The following is a 19,589-nucleotide window of genomic DNA, read 5'->3' as shown; positions in this document are numbered from 1 at the left end:
TGGCGTATGAACCTATTGTTGGTCACTGGCTACTATGGGACTGCATCTCCTTGCGTTGCTCCACTGCCTTGTGGATTAGACTTTTGGGTCGAAGGATTTGCTTGCGGTCCCTTAAGAAAACCACCTGCTTCGGTTCGGGCACCCGAGCAGTATCACAGCCCACACACAAATCAAGTGATTTTTAATGGTTGGAAAACCCTGAATTTGTCCTTATCAATTAAGAAGACATATCATCGATTGAGTTAGTTTAGTTATCCTCAAAAAGTGTTATATATCTCATACTTAATACAAGACATATATATATACCTCTTGTAAATCTTTTGATGCAAGCTCACTTATGTGTAACATGAGTTTAGCTACTCATTAAAGTAAGTAGATACTCTGAAGGATTGCTTAGGTAATATAACCATTATTTTGATTAGAAAAGGGGATTTTATGGAGATTGTATTAATTTTAATGGTTGAATTCATGAGTCGATCTAAGCTAGACAAACATGGAAAACCTGAAAGCACTAGAAGCCCGTTTCGTCCTTGTATGAGGCTCCTCAAAAATGCACATCCACGATTCCGCACGTAAGGCTCGAACCCAGGACCTTTAATCACATGTACGAACGCTTAACCTCTAGAACAATAAAACGGACGTTATCCGACCGTGTTAATGTCTAACTTTAAACAATCCATGGGACTGCACCACTGTCTTCAGTGAGTAACTACCTCTACAACAGACACGACTGAACTCCACCGACCTCAGCTTCTCACTAGAACTCCAGTAAATACCTCATGGAGCCAGCCAATAAAGAGTACATGGTGATTATTATTCGAAAGGGTGTTTTTTGGATGTGCTCTGCTAAGAAGTTCCATACTCAGCCATCAAGTGCTTCCAGGTTTTCCATCGTTGTTTGGCTTTAATTGACTCATGAATTCAACCATTATTTTGACATCAATCCTTGACCAAAATCAACTTTAACAGAAGATAATCCACTGAAATTCTGAAGTTACAGATATTTATTGCATACAATTGCTTAACAGCTTTCCATCGGTTATTTTCCATTGCCTAACAAAGTGCACCATGGTATTCGGTCAAATCAATTCACTTGTTAATGTTTACTTGAATATTCCCATTGATGTTTAGGACTGCAATTGATCACTTTCTCTTATTGGCGATGTGTATACTGTGTGTATTGCCTCGATATTGCCTTACGTAACAAACATGATAAACAAAGATGGATAGTGGCTAGCAGTGGAATCTAGATTGATGCGCATCTCATCCTATTTGAGACTCGTCAGCTGGATTTATCTGCATCTTAGAGTTGATGTCCACCCTGGGATTCGAACCCAGTATCATTCGCTTCAAACAACATCGCGCTATCCACTTAGTTACTGAGTTCAGTGTGAACATTAATTCCGAGATGCACGAAGACCTCGAAACCTGACGAAAAGCACGGAATACAATGAACAGATTGGAAGCAACTAGACGATTTCGACTTTGCAGATGACCTGACCCTTCTATCCTATACACATCAACAGATGCAGGTGATGGCTAACAGTGTAGCGGCAGTCTCTGTAACAGTAGATCTCAACATACACAACAGAAAAAGCAACATCCTCAGATGCAACATAGAGAACACAAACACAATCACACTTGATGAAGAAATTCTGGAACAGGTGGAAACATTCACGTATCAGGACAGTATCATCGATGAACAAGGAGGATATGATGTAGATGTAAAGGTGAGGATTGACAAAGCGAGGACAGCATCCCTACAATTGAACAACATATGGAATTCAAAACAACTGTCTTCAAGCCAATATCAAAGTCAAAATCTTCAATACGAACGTCAACACAGCTAGTTATATTGTAGGGAGCTGAAACTTGGAGAACTACTACAACCATCATCAACAATGTACAAGTATTTATAAACAATTGTCTACGTGAGATACTCAATATCGGTTGAACGGATGAAATCATCACCAGCCTACTGTGAAAGAGAAGGCAAACCAACTTCCATTTGAAGAGGAAATTAGGAAAAGACGTTGGAAATAGTTGGTACAAAGTTTGCAGAAATTATCAAACTGTATCACTAGGCAAGTGATAACTTGGAATCCCTAATGGAAATGGAAAAGTGAATGGGCAAATAACACAGTAAGCCGAGAATTGGAAGCATACATGGAAATGATGCATAGAGACTGGGAACAAGTTTAAAGGATGGTGGTGAACAGAGTTGGATGGAGAATGCTGGTGAGGGACTTCTGCTCATCCATTAGTGGTAACGGGCACACGTAACTTGGTATGTAGAACCAGTATGTCATATCTGACATCTTGTTGTTTGTTTAGTGGATAAACGCTGCATTTAAAGAATTACTTTTGATAAAACTTATCCATCAAGCATTAAGGTCCATGATATACTTTTTTTATATCTCACATGCTTAAATGAGTTACTCTGGCTACCTCCTTAGCCTGTCTGTGTTCAATTGAACCAATCATAGATTAGAGTTATTTACAGTCAATTTTTTAACAATTTGATGTCAGTTTAAGTAGTTTTGAAACTATGTCTCATCTAGTTCTTTTAATACTACACTTTCATAATTGACTGATTACTGTATGGTGAGCAAAGTCGTGTGTGACATTATTCTTAGTGCAAATCAAATCCTATCGAACAAGTTATAATGCGGCCAATAGTCTAAGTGACTAGACATGGTGTGCACTATGTTGAGATAAAATGGCAACGTCTCTGGCTACGAAGCTGGATGACACGGGATTAAATCCGTCAGGGAGTATCAGTTCCATGAAAATTAAAGGCACACCTAGCTGATGAGTGCCAAATAACACGAAACATAGGTTCGAGGTTTCCTTAAGACTACCTCGAACCACCATCTTATACTACACTTTCATCTGTCAAAATGAATCAAGGCATTTAAGAATTATTCTTCTAAGAACAATTCGTTAAACAAAATTTGTCAATCATATAGCGGTAATGGCAAAAATGCTTCCTTTATCCGTAACTGAACCAGCTATTTAAATGAGAAACCAAAAGAGAGTAAAAAGCTTTCATTGTTCAACCGAATTGAGAAAACACATTTATCAACATGTATCTTTCTTACTTAGAAAACAAAAGGAAATTTTCTTTCCTTAGAAACTGAAATCGAATATTGCCTGTTAGCAATTCTTAGAGTATCAACTCTATAACAGCTTCTACAACTAAGATGTAATCCATGTAACAAGCTTAATGAACTTTATCAAAATATCTCTTATAGGTTAGAAAGATTCATGGTACAATGGTATATTACGCCGATTTCAATCTCCCTAGGAATAATGAGTTTCAACAAAGATCGTTAAGTACGTGTATGACATAATAGAGAAGTTGGAGATTACGACTGTTCGTAAGAAACCTTTATACATGAAACTACAATTCAATGGGGATGTGGCTAGTGATACTGTGAAATATAGGTTAACGAAAGTAATCACCAGGACATTCTACGCAGTCAATCTTGCGTTGGCTTTCTCTTGTGGATCAGCGATTTTTACCCAAACGAAGGATAAGTTACTTGAGTTGGCCTCCTCAATGTGCATTTACAAATTCAACTGCTCCTGTTGAGATAGCTATGTCGGGCGTATTACCAGGCAACTTAACCAAAGATCGTCATATGTCATGGTATCATGAGTTTTCAATATTATCGAAGTAATCAATGAATGAAGTGATCTTAGCAAATCAATTCAATATATTTTTCTAATGTAAGCTCAAAAATGTCTTGAAATGAGAAAATCATGGTGAAAAAAAGAAAAAAATTTATTGATACCCATCAAAACGATCACAGTGTTTTTGTTTTACACATTGACAAATATTATCTCAAGCACCTAGTTACAATTAAACTTCATTTAAACAAATTTTGTGGAAATGTATACCATCATATGACTGATAGTTTTAATAAATAAGAACAAACATTCATCAAATCATCTGGATCCATCACTATTTTTACGTTTGGAATAGAAAACATTAGGAAAATCTTCTAGGTTTATTTCAAGTAAATCTTATTATTATTAATTTCAATGTTTGAGATCATGAGTCAATGGAAGCTAGACCATTATGGAAAACCCAGAATCATGGGACTTCTCAGTAGTGCACATCCACGATCCTGTCTTGTGAGATTCGAACCCAGAATCTATCAGTTTCGCGCGCGAGCGCTTAACCATTAGATCATTGAGCGGAAATTCAACGGTGTTAACGTCTAACTCCAACTAATCCACGAAATTGCGCTACCATCCAGCATTGTCGTCAGTCATTTACTATCTCACAACTGACTCGGTTGAACTCCACTGGTCACGGCTTCTCACTAGAACTCTAGGAAATACCTCTTGGTAACCGTCACAAGTGAGTATATGATGATTATAATCAGAGAAGGGTTTTTGTGGATATCATAGTAATTTGATTGTTGAATTCATGAGTCGAATAAACCTAGACCACTATGGAAAACCTGAAAGCACTGGACTGTCGTTTCGTCCTTGTATAAGAATCCTCAACAGTGCACATCCACGATCCTTCTCACGGGATTCAAACGCAGGACCTTCAGTCTCGACTCATGAATTCAACTCTTAAAAATTACTACAATACACAACAACTCCATTCTGATATTAATCATCATGTGCTCACTTGTGATTGGTTTCATGAGGTATTTCCTGGAGTTTTAGTGAGAAACAGTGGTCAGTGGAAGTCAACCGTGTCTGTTGTAAAGGCAGTTACTCACTGAAGACAATGGTGGACGGTGGCACAATGTCGTGGATTGTTTGAATTTAGACATTAACACGATTGGATCCGGTCAGCTCATTATTCTGAGGTTAAGCGTCCGAGAACAGTAATAACAAAGGATCAACAAACAACAGTATGAAAATAATAATACAATGATTCTTTTCAATTTGTTTCTTATACAACACACAACACATCATCCCAGGACCTTCGGTTCTAGATTCGAATCCGGCACGATGGACCGTGGATGCGCACTGCTGATGAGTCCCATACAAGGACGAAACGGCCGTCTAGCCCTGGATAATTATCAATAATTCGATCTGGCACACGAATTGGCCTTAATTACTCCGTTAATAAATCAACAGGCTATCCATTTAAGAAATATTAAAAATTCCCCGCTGATGCATTGGATCTCTGTAATTTATGTACTACTTAAACAACTACTGAACTAGTATACTTAAAACTTTCTTTTATCACATTTTTGTTCCGCACGTCTAAGGTTACTGTTTATATCAGATTGATCATGCCTGTAACCTGGTTTGCATTCTGTAATTATTATTTTCAGAATATAAGAAATTGTTATATATAATTATAACCACTTCTATGGACTCGCTGTTCATCTTGCTGTGCTATTACGGTATGGAAACCTGAACGATGCATATATGTGCCTGGTCCTACGTTCTGAATGACTGACGGACTGAATTCATGTAACAAAAAAACCGGTCGGAATCCGTTCCAGCTCTAATCACTCTTAGCCAACAGCTAAGCTGATGATCCTTTAGTTTCTCATTGCCTTGGGTTTGAGTCCAGAAATCAATAGACGGCTCCCATCATGTTTGTATTTTAGAATGACATAGTCTACACACAAACAGACTAGACCATATCACACCCTAAAATAAAAACAAAACGATTATAAGTGATCAAACCAAAAACTGTCTGCAAGTAGCAGAGATTGTGAATAATAAACTGGCAACCGATTCGGAATAGCAAATCATGCAATCTGTTTAATAATTATACAATAAAAATATTGTGGTGTGTGCTACTTATATCGACATAAGTAGTTTATAACGCTATCCAAGAATAGAATGTCTGGTAGCAGAAAGTCGAGAAGATCGACCATGAAAGAACAAGAACAGAAAGCTATTGGTATGGAAATACAGGAACAATGAAGTCTGAGACAATTAATGAATATTTAGCAAATGAAGTATTTATTATATATTTCTCAGATTTTACCAAGACATACCGGCGAGACTATAATTTATAGACGAAATTCACTCATCCATTTGGATAAATAGAGTTTTAGCACTATAATTGATGTTAGTTCATAACCCTCATTTGGTCCTAGTTATCTAAGTGGACACTCACATGGTCAGTCTAACGTCGCTCAAAGGTCGTTCATAAATTATAATTTCACTAGACATCCCTACTTATATTCTCGTTCACTACAAGGTATATATATATAATAGTTCATGGATTAGTCCTGAAAGTGACTAGTCGTTTCAGTGTTCATTCGGATATAACAGAAACATTTAGAGTATTAAGTAACATGAGGAATGTTAATTGAATATTAAACTTGCCAATAAGATTCAAATTGGCAAATAAATAAATTTTAGTTACCATGAGTTATTGATAAAAATAGTTTCATATTCACTTGATCATCCACCCACATATGAGATGTTTATGTTTAAATCTAATTTCGAACTATTTTTAGTATGATATTTATGTAATGTTAATTTATCTTATAAGCAAAGATGCATAGTGACTAGTAGTGGAATCTAGTTTGATGAACAATACCAAGTAAATTTAAATTTCACCCTATTGTACAAGCAAGTGGCTATCAGGACTCAATAACTAAGTGGATAACGCGATCGCGTTTGAAACGAATGATACTTGGTTCGAGTCCCAGAGTGAACATCAACTCTAAGATGCAGATAAATCCAGCTGACCAGTCTCAAATAGGAAGAAACGCCCGTCAATCAGGATTCCACTGCTAGACACTATCCACCTTTGCTTAGAATGCTTGTAAATTAAGGCAATATCTAGGCAATCCGTACAGTACGCGCATAGGCCAATAAATGACTGATCATTTGCAGTGCTGAATATCAATGGGAAGATTTATGTAAAAAAATACCATGTGTAGTTAATTTATCTTTAGTACACATATATGTCCTACTATGGGAGAGAACAAACCAGATCCCAACGGAGGAAGAAATCAGGAAGAAGCTATTGGAAGTGGATAGGACACACATTGAGGAAATCAACCAAACTCCCACTTGGAATCCTCAACGTCAAACGAAAAGAGGAAGACCAAAGAACCCATTACACCGATTATTGGAGACAGACATGAGAAAAATGAACAAAATTGAATAGAAATGGAAAGGAAGGGCCAGGACAGAGTGGGTTGGAGAATGTTGTTCGGCTGCTTATGCTCTATTGGGAGCAACAGTAAGTAACACATATATGTATAACCAATAAACATGTCTGTGTGTATCAGTGTGAACATGACAATTTCTATTTTCGAATATGAAGTTGTGGAAATCGTTACGTTTTTGATTGAGATCATGAACCGATGAATATTAGACCACCATTGAAAACCCAGAAGCACTAGAAAGCCGTTTCGTTCTTGTATGGGACTCTTCAGTCGTGCGCATCCACGATCCCACACGTGGGATTCGAACCCAGGACCTTCGTTCTGACAAACAAAATCTTAGTCTTTAGACCACTGAGCTGGCCTGCACCCAACGATGTTAATGTCTAACTTCAAACAATCCACGAAACTTCGCTGAGGTGGATACATGCCTCTACTTGACACGAATTAACTCCACTGGTCATGTAAGGAACAAAATTATTTAAATTAATTAGATAACACACTAACTTGCTGTGCTCTTATTTAATATATCAATGTTAACATCACCTCTACAATGGGTGGTGATTCTAATCAAATTCGAACTTTTTAATACAAACACACATGTGAATAACATAATTGACGTGAATTTCTGAAGTGGTACTAGTGTTCGTGCATATATTTTTCTTATTATTAAGGTCGTCCTGTACTTATGTGTTGTATTAGTTAAATCCAAATAGGTATATAAATCTTATTAATTAATAATAATTTTTTGATTGAGATCATGAATCGATTGACGTTAGACCACCATTAAAAACCTGGAAGGGCTAAATGGCCGTTTCGTCCTTGTATGGGACTCATCAGCAGTGCGCATCCACGGTCCATCGTGCCGGATTCGAATCTAGAACCGAAGGTCCTGGGATGATGTGTTGTGTGTTGTATAAGAAACAAATTGAAAAGAATCATTGTATTATTATTTTCATACTGTTGTTTGTTGATCCTTTGTTATTACTGTTCTCGGACGCTTAACCTCAGAATAATGAGCTGACCGGATCCAATCGTGTTGATGTCTAAATTCAAACAATCCACGACATTGTGCCACCGTCCACCATTGTCTTCAGTGAGTAACTGCCTTTACAACAGACACGGTTGACTTCCACTGACCACTGTTTCTCACTAAAACTCCAGGAAATACCTCATGAAACCAATCACAAGTGAGCACATGATGATTAATATCAGAATGGAGTTGTTGTGTATTGTAGTAATTTTTAAGAGTTGAATTCATGAGTCGAGACTGAAGGTCCTGCGTTTGAATCCCGTGAGAAGGATCGTGGATGTGCACTGTTGAGGATTCTTATACAAGGACGAAACGACAGTCCAGTGCTTTCAGGTTTTCCATAGTGGTCTAGGTTTATTCGACTCATGAATTCAACAATCAAATTACTATGATATCCACAAAAACCCTTCTCTGATTATAATCATCATATACTCACTTGTGACGGTTACCAAGAGGTATTTCCTAGAGTTCTAGTGAGAAGCCGTGACCAGTGGAGTTCAACCGAGTCAGTTGTGAGATAGTAAATGACTGACGACAATGCTGGATGGTAGCGCAATTTCGTGGATTAGTTGGAGTTAGACGTTAACACCGTTGAATTTCCGCTCAATGATCTAATGGTTAAGCGCTCGCGCGCGAAACTGATAGATTCTGGGTTCGAATCTCACAAGACAGGATCGTGGATGTGCACTACTGAGAAGTCCCATGATTCTGGGTTTTCCATAATGGTCTAGCTTCCATTGACTCATGATCTCAAACATTGAAATTAATAATAATAAGATTTACTTGAAATAAACCTAGAAGATTTTCCTAATGTTTTCTATTCCAAACGTAAAAATAGTGATGGATCCAGATGATTTGATGAATGTTTGTTCTTATTTATTAAAACTATCAGTCATATGATGGTATACATTTCCACAAAATTTGTTTAAATGAAGTTTAATTGTAACTAGGTGCTTGAGATAATATTTGTCAATGTGTAAAACAAAAACACTGTGATCGTTTTGATGGGTATCAATAAATTTTTTTCTTTTTTTTCACCATGATTTTCTCATTTCAAGACATTTTTGAGCTTACATTAGAAAAATATATTGAATTGATTTGCTAAGATCACTTCATTCATTGATTACTTCGATAATATTGAAAACTCATGATACCATGACATATGACGATCTTTGGTTAAGTTGCCTGGTAATACGCCCGACATAGCTATCTCAACAGGAGCAGTTGAATTTGTAAATGCACATTGAGGAGGCCAACTCAAGTAACTTATCCTTCGTTTGGGTAAAAATCGCTGATCCACAAGAGAAAGCCAACGCAAGATTGACTGCGTAGAATGTCCTGGTGATTACTTTCGTTAACCTATATTTCACAGTATCACTAGCCACATCCCCATTGAATTGTAGTTTCATGTATAAAGGTTTCTTACGAACAGTCGTAATCTCCAACTTCTCTATTATGTCATACACGTACTTAACGATCTTTGTTGAAACTCATTATTCCTAGGGAGATTGAAATCGGCGTAATATACCATTGTACCATGAATCTTTCTAACCTATAAGAGATATTTTGATAAAGTTCATTAAGCTTGTTACATGGATTACATCTTAGTTGTAGAAGCTGTTATAGAGTTGATACTCTAAGAATTGCTAACAGGCAATATTCGATTTCAGTTTCTAAGGAAAGAAAAATTCCTTTTGTTTTCTAAGTAAGAAAGATACATGTTGATAAATGTGTTTTCTCAATTCGGTTGAACAATGAAAGCTTTTTACTCTCTTTTGGTTTCTCATTTAAATAGCTGGTTCAGTTACGGATAAAGGAAGCATTTTTGCCATTACCGCTATATGATTGACAAATTTTGTTTAACGAATTGTTCTTAGAAGAATAATTCTTCAATGCCTTGATTCATTTTGACAGATGAAAGTGTAGTATAAGATGGTGGTTCGAGGTAGTCGACAGGAAATTTTGAACCTATGATTCTTCTTCTTAAATCAAATTGATTCACGTCATTGGATAGTGGCTGGCTCATTAATTTAGAGGTTAAGCGTTGGGACACGAAACCGAAAGCCCTGGACTCGAGTCCCAGGTGCGAGATAGTGTCTGCATACTGCTGAGGAGTCCCACACTAGAACGAAATGGCTTTCCTGTGCTTCTAAGTTTTCAATGGTGTTCTAACATTGATCCATTCATGATTTTAATTGAGATCGAACAATCTTCATAACCCTATATTGATTAATTTTATAAAACTGTAATTGACTGAAAATATATTTCATTTTATTACACGTTTGTCAATTCATTTATTTAGATGGAATTAGGCGATTTGATTGACATGCAATTTAGAAGTTTTTTTACATAACCAACCGTAACTGTTCAGTGGCATGTTTCCATTTTTTATTTGCTTCTTTAGAGACTATCATACACAAAGAGAATTTCAAACTATACTTGTAAGGGAAATCTATCTCATTTTTGTTCTTAAACTAATCCTTAACTATAAGCAAAGATGCGTAGTGGCTAGCAGTGGAATCCAGATTGATGCGCGTTTCGTTCTATTTGAGACTCGTCAGCTGGATGTATCTGCATCTCATAGTTGATGTTCACCCTGGGATGCGGGCACATCCAGCTGACGAATCCCAAATAGAACGAAACGTGCATCAAACTGGATTCCAATTCTAGCCACTATCCATCTTTGCTTAGAATGCTTGTGAATTGAGACGATATCTTGACAATACGCACAGTATGTATATATGCCAATATGAGAGACTGATCAATTGCAGTACTAAACATTAATGGGAAGATTCAAGTAAATAATGCCACGTGAATCTGATCCTTAGCTATAGTTTCATGAATCATCAACTTTATCTAATCATTTTACTTACATCTATATAGCTTAATTTAAAAGCAATCTCTTCAATGAATTACCTTTTATCTTCTGTTCTGTTCCTATTTCTCTTAGAATAATAGCCAAAAAGTAATTAGTCCAGTGATTTATTAAGAAATAATGGTAAATATTTATGATAAGTGCTAGATGCTTACTATGACATTATTATTATTATTATTATTACTATTATTATTGTTTAAACACATAAACATAGGTAAAAGGAGGCACCAAATATATATGAGCCACACAAATCATGCGATGTATTAAGGCTGGAAAACTGTCCGGGTGCCCAAACCGAAGCAGGTGCTTTTCTTGGGGGTCACACCCCGAACCTTTGACCTGAAGGTTTAATCCACAACTTAGTGGAGCAGCATTAAGAGATGTAGTCCCATAGTAGTCGGTGACCAATAGTTAATTCATATGCCATTTTCCCCTTCAGGATCCTGGAGCCCATGTGCACTATTGGTTTGGAATGAGGGTTTTTCAACTCCCCTAGTTGAATCCTCCGTGTCCACCAACCCGGTTAAAGCACCGGACATTTACTTTTCGTCCTCTCGATTTCATAGAAAACAGTAATGCTACGAAAAGCTAGTGAGTAAAACTTCCCTGACAGTGGTTGTATGCACGTGGTCATGTGAGTCAGGGTGAATGGACTCTCCCCACTCTCGGCCGTACCAGGGCATACTGGATACTCATGCAAATAGTCACCGAAGTGATCTGAACACTGGACGTTTGTGTTTTCATTCATTTTGAAGTGATTCCATCATCAGTGTAATTAATGAGTCTAGTAAGAAGACAGTGTATTAATGCGTTGATAAACTTCGATTGTGTCTGCCTATTCGAACATTTGCCTAACATAGGAGATACAAGATGATACAGACAATTTAATATGACCAGGCACTTGGTCAAAGTAAAATGTACATGAATAGTCTGTAACTGTCAAAATGTCAAAAAGTAAAAATTAGACAACTACAACTCAATCTTATTACCCTCTAGTTTAACTCGTAATTGATCGAAGATTGAGCTTATGAAATGCAATGTGTCTTTCCAAATCCTAGTATACTAATGAAACTTTATGACACATTCAACAATCACAATTTAAAATCAGCCAAATCATCCCAAACAAATGTTCTAGTGTAGGGGATGGTTGGAAGTAAGTTAGAGGCGGCCAAACCAAAATGTGGCATCAGTGCTTGAAGTCACTAACTTCTGGTTTGAGCCATGTTGGTCGATGAAGACTACTTGGTTGGGGTTCGCGTGACTATCATAATCAATGGTTGGAGACTCTAGGTGACATGGCTCAGAATGACCACAATGGCGTCGGTGTACACGCTCTTTGTCTTCCCTTAAACTATGAGATTAAAGTCGCTTCATATCTTTCTTTCTACGAACTATTTCTTTCTACCTGTACTATGTCCTTATATGCAATCTTTCTTTTATATATTATCACAACTGAATTAACTACTTTTATGAATCCGGTGTTCATCGTGTTGTATTAATGAGGTATGGCATCTTAGACCGATGCATATAAGTGCCTGGTACTACGTTGTAGCTGACTGACTGTTCAAAACTTTGTGGGATTTAATTTGTTCTATAGATATTCTACCCGGACCGTAAATGCGATACTGCCAACCGAGAGTTTATGTGAAAGCTATGGTCGGGGCAAGGATAATTTGGCTTTACATTTTACCTGTTTATACCCGCCAGTGTTGCGTGTCTTATCTAAATGAATAATATGAGCTTTAGTCACACTGTAGTGAACGAGAACATAAGTGGGTACAATCGAATGTATTTGACCACAAAATTACAGAATTTGTTAGTAAAATCTAGGAACCATACATAAATACTTCATTTGCAAAATTTCAATCAATTGTCTCAGACCTAACTGTTCCTTCATTTCTACAACATTCATTCTTTGTTCTCGCTCTCTTTTCTTCGATCTTCTCAACCTTCTGCCTCCAGGCATTTCACTCTTGGTTGATGATACACACTACTTAAATCTATAGATGTCAGTAGCTCACATCTCAACACTAATATAATAGAATAATCTTGTCCTTCAATTGGCAGGTAAAATGAAGCAGGAATAGCCTGGATGTGCCTGCATCCCAGGGTGAACATCAACTATGAGATGCAGATACATCCAGCTGACGAGTCTCAAATAGAACGAAACGCGCATCAATCTGGATTCCACTGCTAGCCACTACGCATCTTTGCTTATAGTTAAGGATTAGTTTAAGAACAAAAATGAGATAGATTTCCCTTACAAGTATAGTTTGAAATTCTCTTTGTGTATGATAGTCTCTAAAGAAGCAAATAAAAAATGGAAACATGCCACTGAACAGTTACGGTTGGTTATGTAAAAAAACTTCTAAATTGCATGTCAATCAAATCGCCTAATTCCATCTAAATAAATGAATTGACAAACGTGTAATAAAATGAAATATATTTTCAGTCAATTACAGTTTTATAAAATTAATCAATATAGGGTTATGAAGATTGTTCGATCTCAATTAAAATCATGAATGGATCAATGTTAGAACACCATTGAAAACTTAGAAGCACAGGAAAGCCATTTCGTTCTAGTGTGGGACTACTCAGCAGTATGCAGACACTATCTCGCACCTGGGACTCGAGTCCAGGGCTTTCGGTTTCGTGTCCCAACGCTTAACCTCTAAATTAATGAGCCAGCCACTATCCAATGACGTGAATCAATTTGACTTTAGAAGAAAAAAAATCAATTGAATATTTCTCTTTTCATTTTGTCAAAATGAACTTATTGTCTTGATTTTACGTAAAAAAAATCGCTTATTTTTGGTGTATTGATGAAACATTCTTTAAGTTATTTAAAAGTTGAAATAATTGTACCTTTTTTGGCATTCTTTAGGTTATTCAATATACCCTGCATTTTGTATAGTATTTTATAAGTACTGTCTTCTCTCTTTGTCTCTCGCTCGCTTAGAAATAACCTAGACGGTAATGAGACACTTTGATTGATCATTTAGTTGTTTATACTCAGATCATGTAAAGATTATGTTCGACCTGGATAGTTTGCTTTTGATTTATGGCCCTTCTGTCTTGTATATATCAGCAAATACAGATAATGACAAATAGTGTAACAGTAGTCTCTGTGGCTGTAGAACTCAACATACACAAGGGAAAAAACAACATCCTCAAATACAACATAGAAACATCAATTCAATCACATTTGATTGAGAAACTCTGGAACAGATGAGAGCATTCATGTATCTGAGTAGCATCATCGATTAATGTGGAGGATCTTATGCACATGTACAGGTGAGGATCGGCAAATCAAGGGAGGCACTTCTATGACTGAAGAACATATGGAACTCAAAACAACTGTCTTCAAGCCAATATCAAAGTTTGAATCTTCAATATGAACGTCAACACAGTTAGCTATATTGTAGGGAGCTGAAACTTCGAGAACTACTACAACCATCATCAACAATGTACAAGTATTTATAAACAATTGTCTGGACAAGGTACCAAATATTTATCAGCAACTGCCTACTGTGGGAGAAAACAAACCGATTTCCAGCTGAAGAGGAAATTAGGAAAAGATGTTGGAAGTGGATAAGACATACACTGTAGAAAATTATCAAACTGCATCACGAGACAAGCACTAACTTGAATTCCTGAATGGAAATGGAAGATTAGAAGACCAGCGAACACACTGTGTCGGGAATTGCAAGCAGATATGAAGAGTGAATAGCAACTAGGAGCAAGTGGGAAGGATTTTCGAGAACAGAGTTTGATGAGGAATGCTGGTGAGCGACCTATGCTTCTCGACGAGGGATAACAGTCGTAAGTAAATAACTAAGTAAAATTTTGCTTTAACTATTCATCTGACTATGTTCAGTTCTCTGAAACAATTTAGATTCCTTTGTGTTAGACAATTTTGAAACAGTAAAAGTTGTTAATACACTTATGGTATTTATATTTAAAGTGAAGTATTTGGAACATTTTGTGACCTTTGAACCTTTAGAATACTCTAAATATTGGATTTAATTTGAATAAATATCAATTTGTTGTACTTGTCATGCGAATCTCAGTCCTTCACTTACACTGATTAGAAATATCCGACCTTATTAACAGTGGTTAGTAATGAGATCCAAGACACAGTTGACACTCGTAAGCTGAATATAATTGTCAAATACCAGTGTTAGGGTTTGCATTAATACTCAAACCAAGTGTCTAAAATTTCAAACACCGATGAATTATCCTTAATATCAACAGTAGTGTAATACAAGTCCTTACGAATACCATTACTTTTCCATCAATGTATGGTTTTACTGATGCAGTCAGTATCAGATAATAGTTGCAGCAATGGTGACATGTTTACAGATTAAGGATTCCTACGTGGTTCGTATTTTATTTGTATCCATGGGAATGAAGTAAATAATGCTTTATTCACAAACCTCCTTTTTAGACAGATAAATCGATAATCGTATGTGTTCATCAGTGTATAAGCTCGATGTAAATTCTCGAAGTACTGATTAATAGTTTTGACTGCTTGGGTCCAACCAATTAGGGAATGAATGAGACTGGATACTCGTCATTGTCTATCACGAATTGATCAAAGCTGGGAATATAGAACGCTGTATTCCAATTTAATGGTCACTGTGATAGTTTGGTGGTCATATACACTTCTATAGTTTACCTACTCATTAAATCTCAAGCGATAAAATTGTCTTGAGAAGTTGAAAGGTAAAAGCGGAGATCCGGAGCTTAAATCAGATAGATAGAAACTTTATTAACAGTACATGGAAACGCCTGATTTCAAACCAATGGTGATTCAGGATAATAAAGGAGTTAACTATATATAGACTCACGCTGGCCATCAGCTATCATGATAAAACGACCAGCATTGACCAACCACTTCATTTTAAGCACTGAATGGGGATCATGACTCTTATGCGAACGAAAGAAAATAGTTTTTTGCCTTAATACTTATGGTTTTTGTTAGTCGTCGATAATTATTTACGGAATTTTCCTGAGGCCTAGAAAATCGACAAACGTATTCTGTGGAATTAACTTTCTTCGAAAACCCCCGAGAGAAATCCAGGAAAGTACTCAGCATACCTTTCCAGTTAATAAATATCCTAACAATTTAAGAATCTTATTCCTCAAGATCACCTACTATAAATATCTTTGTTTCTTGTACATATATAACAATCTTCGAAGTAAAGCTGTCTCCTTATAATCTTCCATCTTTCTTCTGTTCGCCGTTTAAGAGTCAGAGTTTTTGAAATAATATGGTTAGTGTTTAAAGCATCCATATAACAAAACCTACCAGTTACTTACACATTATCATCCTTATTATAAATTGAAAGAACGTTTTACACTCAGTTATATTATATATTGTGAAAATCTTACAACATATACACTATTTGATGAATAATTTAGTAGAGAATAAGATGGTGATTGGAGGTAGTAAACAGGAAACCCTGGACCAAGGTTTCGTGCTACTTGGCACTCATCAACAAGGTGTACCTATAATCTTGAGGGGATTGATGCCCCCTGACGGATTCGATCCCGTGTATTTATAATTGACTGATCACTTGGTGGTGATCACCGTCATCTCAGTCTTACAGATCAGTCGCGGACCAGATAACCCAGTGGTAACGTCTCTGGGTGAAACGGGATCTCATCCGCCAGGGTGCATCAGTTCCATCAAGATTATAGATACACCTTGTTGACGAGTGCCAAGTAGCATAAAACCTAGGTCCAGGGTTTCCTGTCGACTACCTCAACATATTGCATGTAATGTCGAGTCACCTAGACTAGTGGCCACATTTCAACTTGGTTGATAGGATTCGATCTGCACTAAAAAAGACCTGATATACATGACATTGATTACCACCCAGAGATAAATCAATTGCAAAGAGAGACCATATATATAACAAAGATAAATATAACTGTCTAGTCAATTCCTATATAAAAAAACAACAAAATTATGTAACGTACATTTGGGCAGACTGCTCACTTAATATTTACCCAGCTCACACCTTCCACTTAAGAAGAGAGGAAAACAATTGATGAAAACAAGATGAACAGTGTTCTGAAGACAAAATTGTCCTGAAGTTTGAATACATATTTAAAACAAGAATATTACTGATATACTCTATATATGGCTACTATAATCATATCAGAATAAATGTGCACAAAATTATTTTTATATATGAACCGAAGAAAAAGAGGGAGTAGCAATGATGATATAAAGTATATGGTATAATTAGTCAACCAATAGGATATAAAGTAGTTAACCAATGGACAACTGAGATATGAACAACAAAGAAAAAAATAGTGCTAATACAGAAATATAAACAATATGAAGGAATGATGATGTTGGTATAAAATGTTAGGAATGTTTAGAGTGATAGATGAATATTTAACATATTGGTGATTTATATACATGTGTAAACAAGCTGTATGTGCGTATATATGTGTAGAAAGAGAGAGAGGGGGAGGGAGGGAGGAAGATATATAAAAATCATTTGTGTATAAACTTATAACATGTATGTTTTACTTCATGTTTTGAAAAGAAGTAAACAGTACTAGAACTCATCCAAAACACATCATTATCAGTTAGTCAGTAACAACGTAGAACTTCGTACGTTCGTACATCAGTTCAGATTGCCTTACAACATTAGCATAGAGATACAATTGTCGATTCAAATCCCATAGTGGTAGAGGTAGTAAGAGTATAAGCAGTTATCGGAAAAATCAGGGTTCAATGATGTTATTCAAGGAGTATGATCCAGTGAAATAAATTTGGAAAGAGAAAAAAAAGAAAGAGATATAAAGGATTCAGATGATTAAAATTTGGGAGAACACAAAGATTGGATGCGCCTGAGCCATTACAAACGATTTTGAACCATGTTACATTCAAGATCTCTAACCATCGGTTACTATCATCTCATGGATCCCAACATCATTATAAACTATTACAAATATGAGAATATATGATATATTAATTTTCCAGATTAGAAAAACAAAAGAAATCAAGAAATTATGAAGATAAACGATATAGATATGTTTTTAGATAACGGAGCTTGAGAGTGGAATTCATCTTTCATTAAAGTAAATAGATGTTCATTGTTAATAGATGATGAATTAATGTGAGTTTGATGAAATGAGAGCTTTAAAGAATATGAATCTATTTTGATATTTTACATAAGAATCACAGTATTATATGAATGAGCAAGATACTGTACAATATTACATAATACTACATTTAGCATTTGTTGAAGTATTTGTACTTGTTGCTACAGTAGTAGGAGTAATAGGAATAGTATTAGATACATCTGAATGTAACGTTGTTGCACAATTTACACCACGACGTTGTAAAGGTGAAGTGATACGTGGTCCATTTTGTATTGAGGGAAGATGTGATGTTGTAGCATGTCCTGATTTATTATGTGGAAATGATCCAGTTTGACAACTATACATTAAACGTGAATTGATCATTTTTGTATTTGCATGCAACTCTGGATGACATTGAAGTGAACCACTGAAGGGTGCATATTTTGTAGAATTCTTACTGGATGGTTTTGTGGTTGAATAAATACTGTTAGTGTTGATATTAGTCACTATATCATTGCTTTTAGATTCATATTTACAAAGTGGCAAATATTTTGGAGCACTTGTTGGTTGTATTTGTTTTGCTCCTGGAACATTATCTTCTTCTTCTGCAGCTATTTCATCATCGTCATCGTCATCGTCTTCCTGCTCATCCGCTTCTTTTTCTTTTTTTACAGCATTATTACTATTTGTAGTACCATTGGACGTGATTATCTGAGTTGATTTTCCTGAAATTTTGTGCAGCTGTTGTGTATCGTTTGAATAGCATTGTTGTTGATAATGATGATTAGGTAAGTGAGCAGTACGTTTATCGTTTGCGATCCCTTGAGTTGATACATGATTAGACGATTGATGCATCACAGGCTTTTGTCGATAGTCTGCACTAAAATCATGGAAATCATTTAATTCCGGTTGAATCTGTAATGGAATATTATGTACGACAATATCTTCAGGAATTCGATTAGGTGCAGTCAAATGACCGAAACCAATACGTCTTAAACGTCCAGCAGACATAGCGCCACGTAAACTATACAAGAATAAAAGTAAAACAAAGTTTGAAAAGGATTAAATAGAAAAATATAAGCAAAACTGCATGTTGCAACGTGAAATCTTGTTATAGATCAATGGGTGATTAACTTAGATTGGTCCGTGATGTCAATAAAAGTGAACGATCTCTACTAAACTAAACTGATAAAAATAATGTGGTCGAAGAGCTCAACTAAACTAGGAGTAGCATCATTGATGCGAACACCTCTACAGGTTTTTGGATAACTGTGACATATCTATATTCGAATGTCATACATTACTATCACTTAAAAAAATTCCATTCTAGATTAATAAAGTGAATGTGGTGTGGAAACAGCACCTTAGTAGTAAAAGTATTCAACTTTTCGGTTTAAAAATCGTACGTTCAATTTACTCTTCACATACTTCAGTTTTGAGAGGATAATAGAATCATCAATCGTTTCAT

At 36.0% G+C, this 19,589-nt stretch overlaps 1 protein-coding gene across 2 annotated transcripts in view; it reads right to left on the bottom strand.

Moving 5' to 3' along the window:
* Positions 1-19,589, bottom strand: part of RPS6KB2 (Ribosomal protein S6 kinase beta-2) — a 36,581-nt gene that overhangs the window by 5,058 nt on the left and 11,934 nt on the right. Inside the window, exon 12 of one of the 2 annotated variants that reach the window (XM_051215364.1) lies at positions 17,003-19,145. In XM_051215364.1, coding sequence (XP_051068579.1) covers positions 18,257-19,145 — 889 coding nt within the window. In that variant the 3' untranslated portion in view covers positions 17,003-18,256. Of the gene's footprint in view, positions 1-13,820; positions 19,146-19,589 lie in introns of those variants that run through there. The other variant, XM_051215365.1, reaches the window with a different exon arrangement.

The sequence above is a fragment of the Schistosoma haematobium genome, chromosome 2, assembly GCF_000699445.3.
Source record: "Schistosoma haematobium chromosome 2, whole genome shotgun sequence".
Lineage (NCBI taxonomy): Eukaryota > Metazoa > Platyhelminthes > Trematoda > Strigeidida > Schistosomatidae > Schistosoma > Schistosoma haematobium.
Note: the sequence above shows the minus strand (reverse complement) of the source record. Positions and strands in the feature narration are given on the sequence as shown.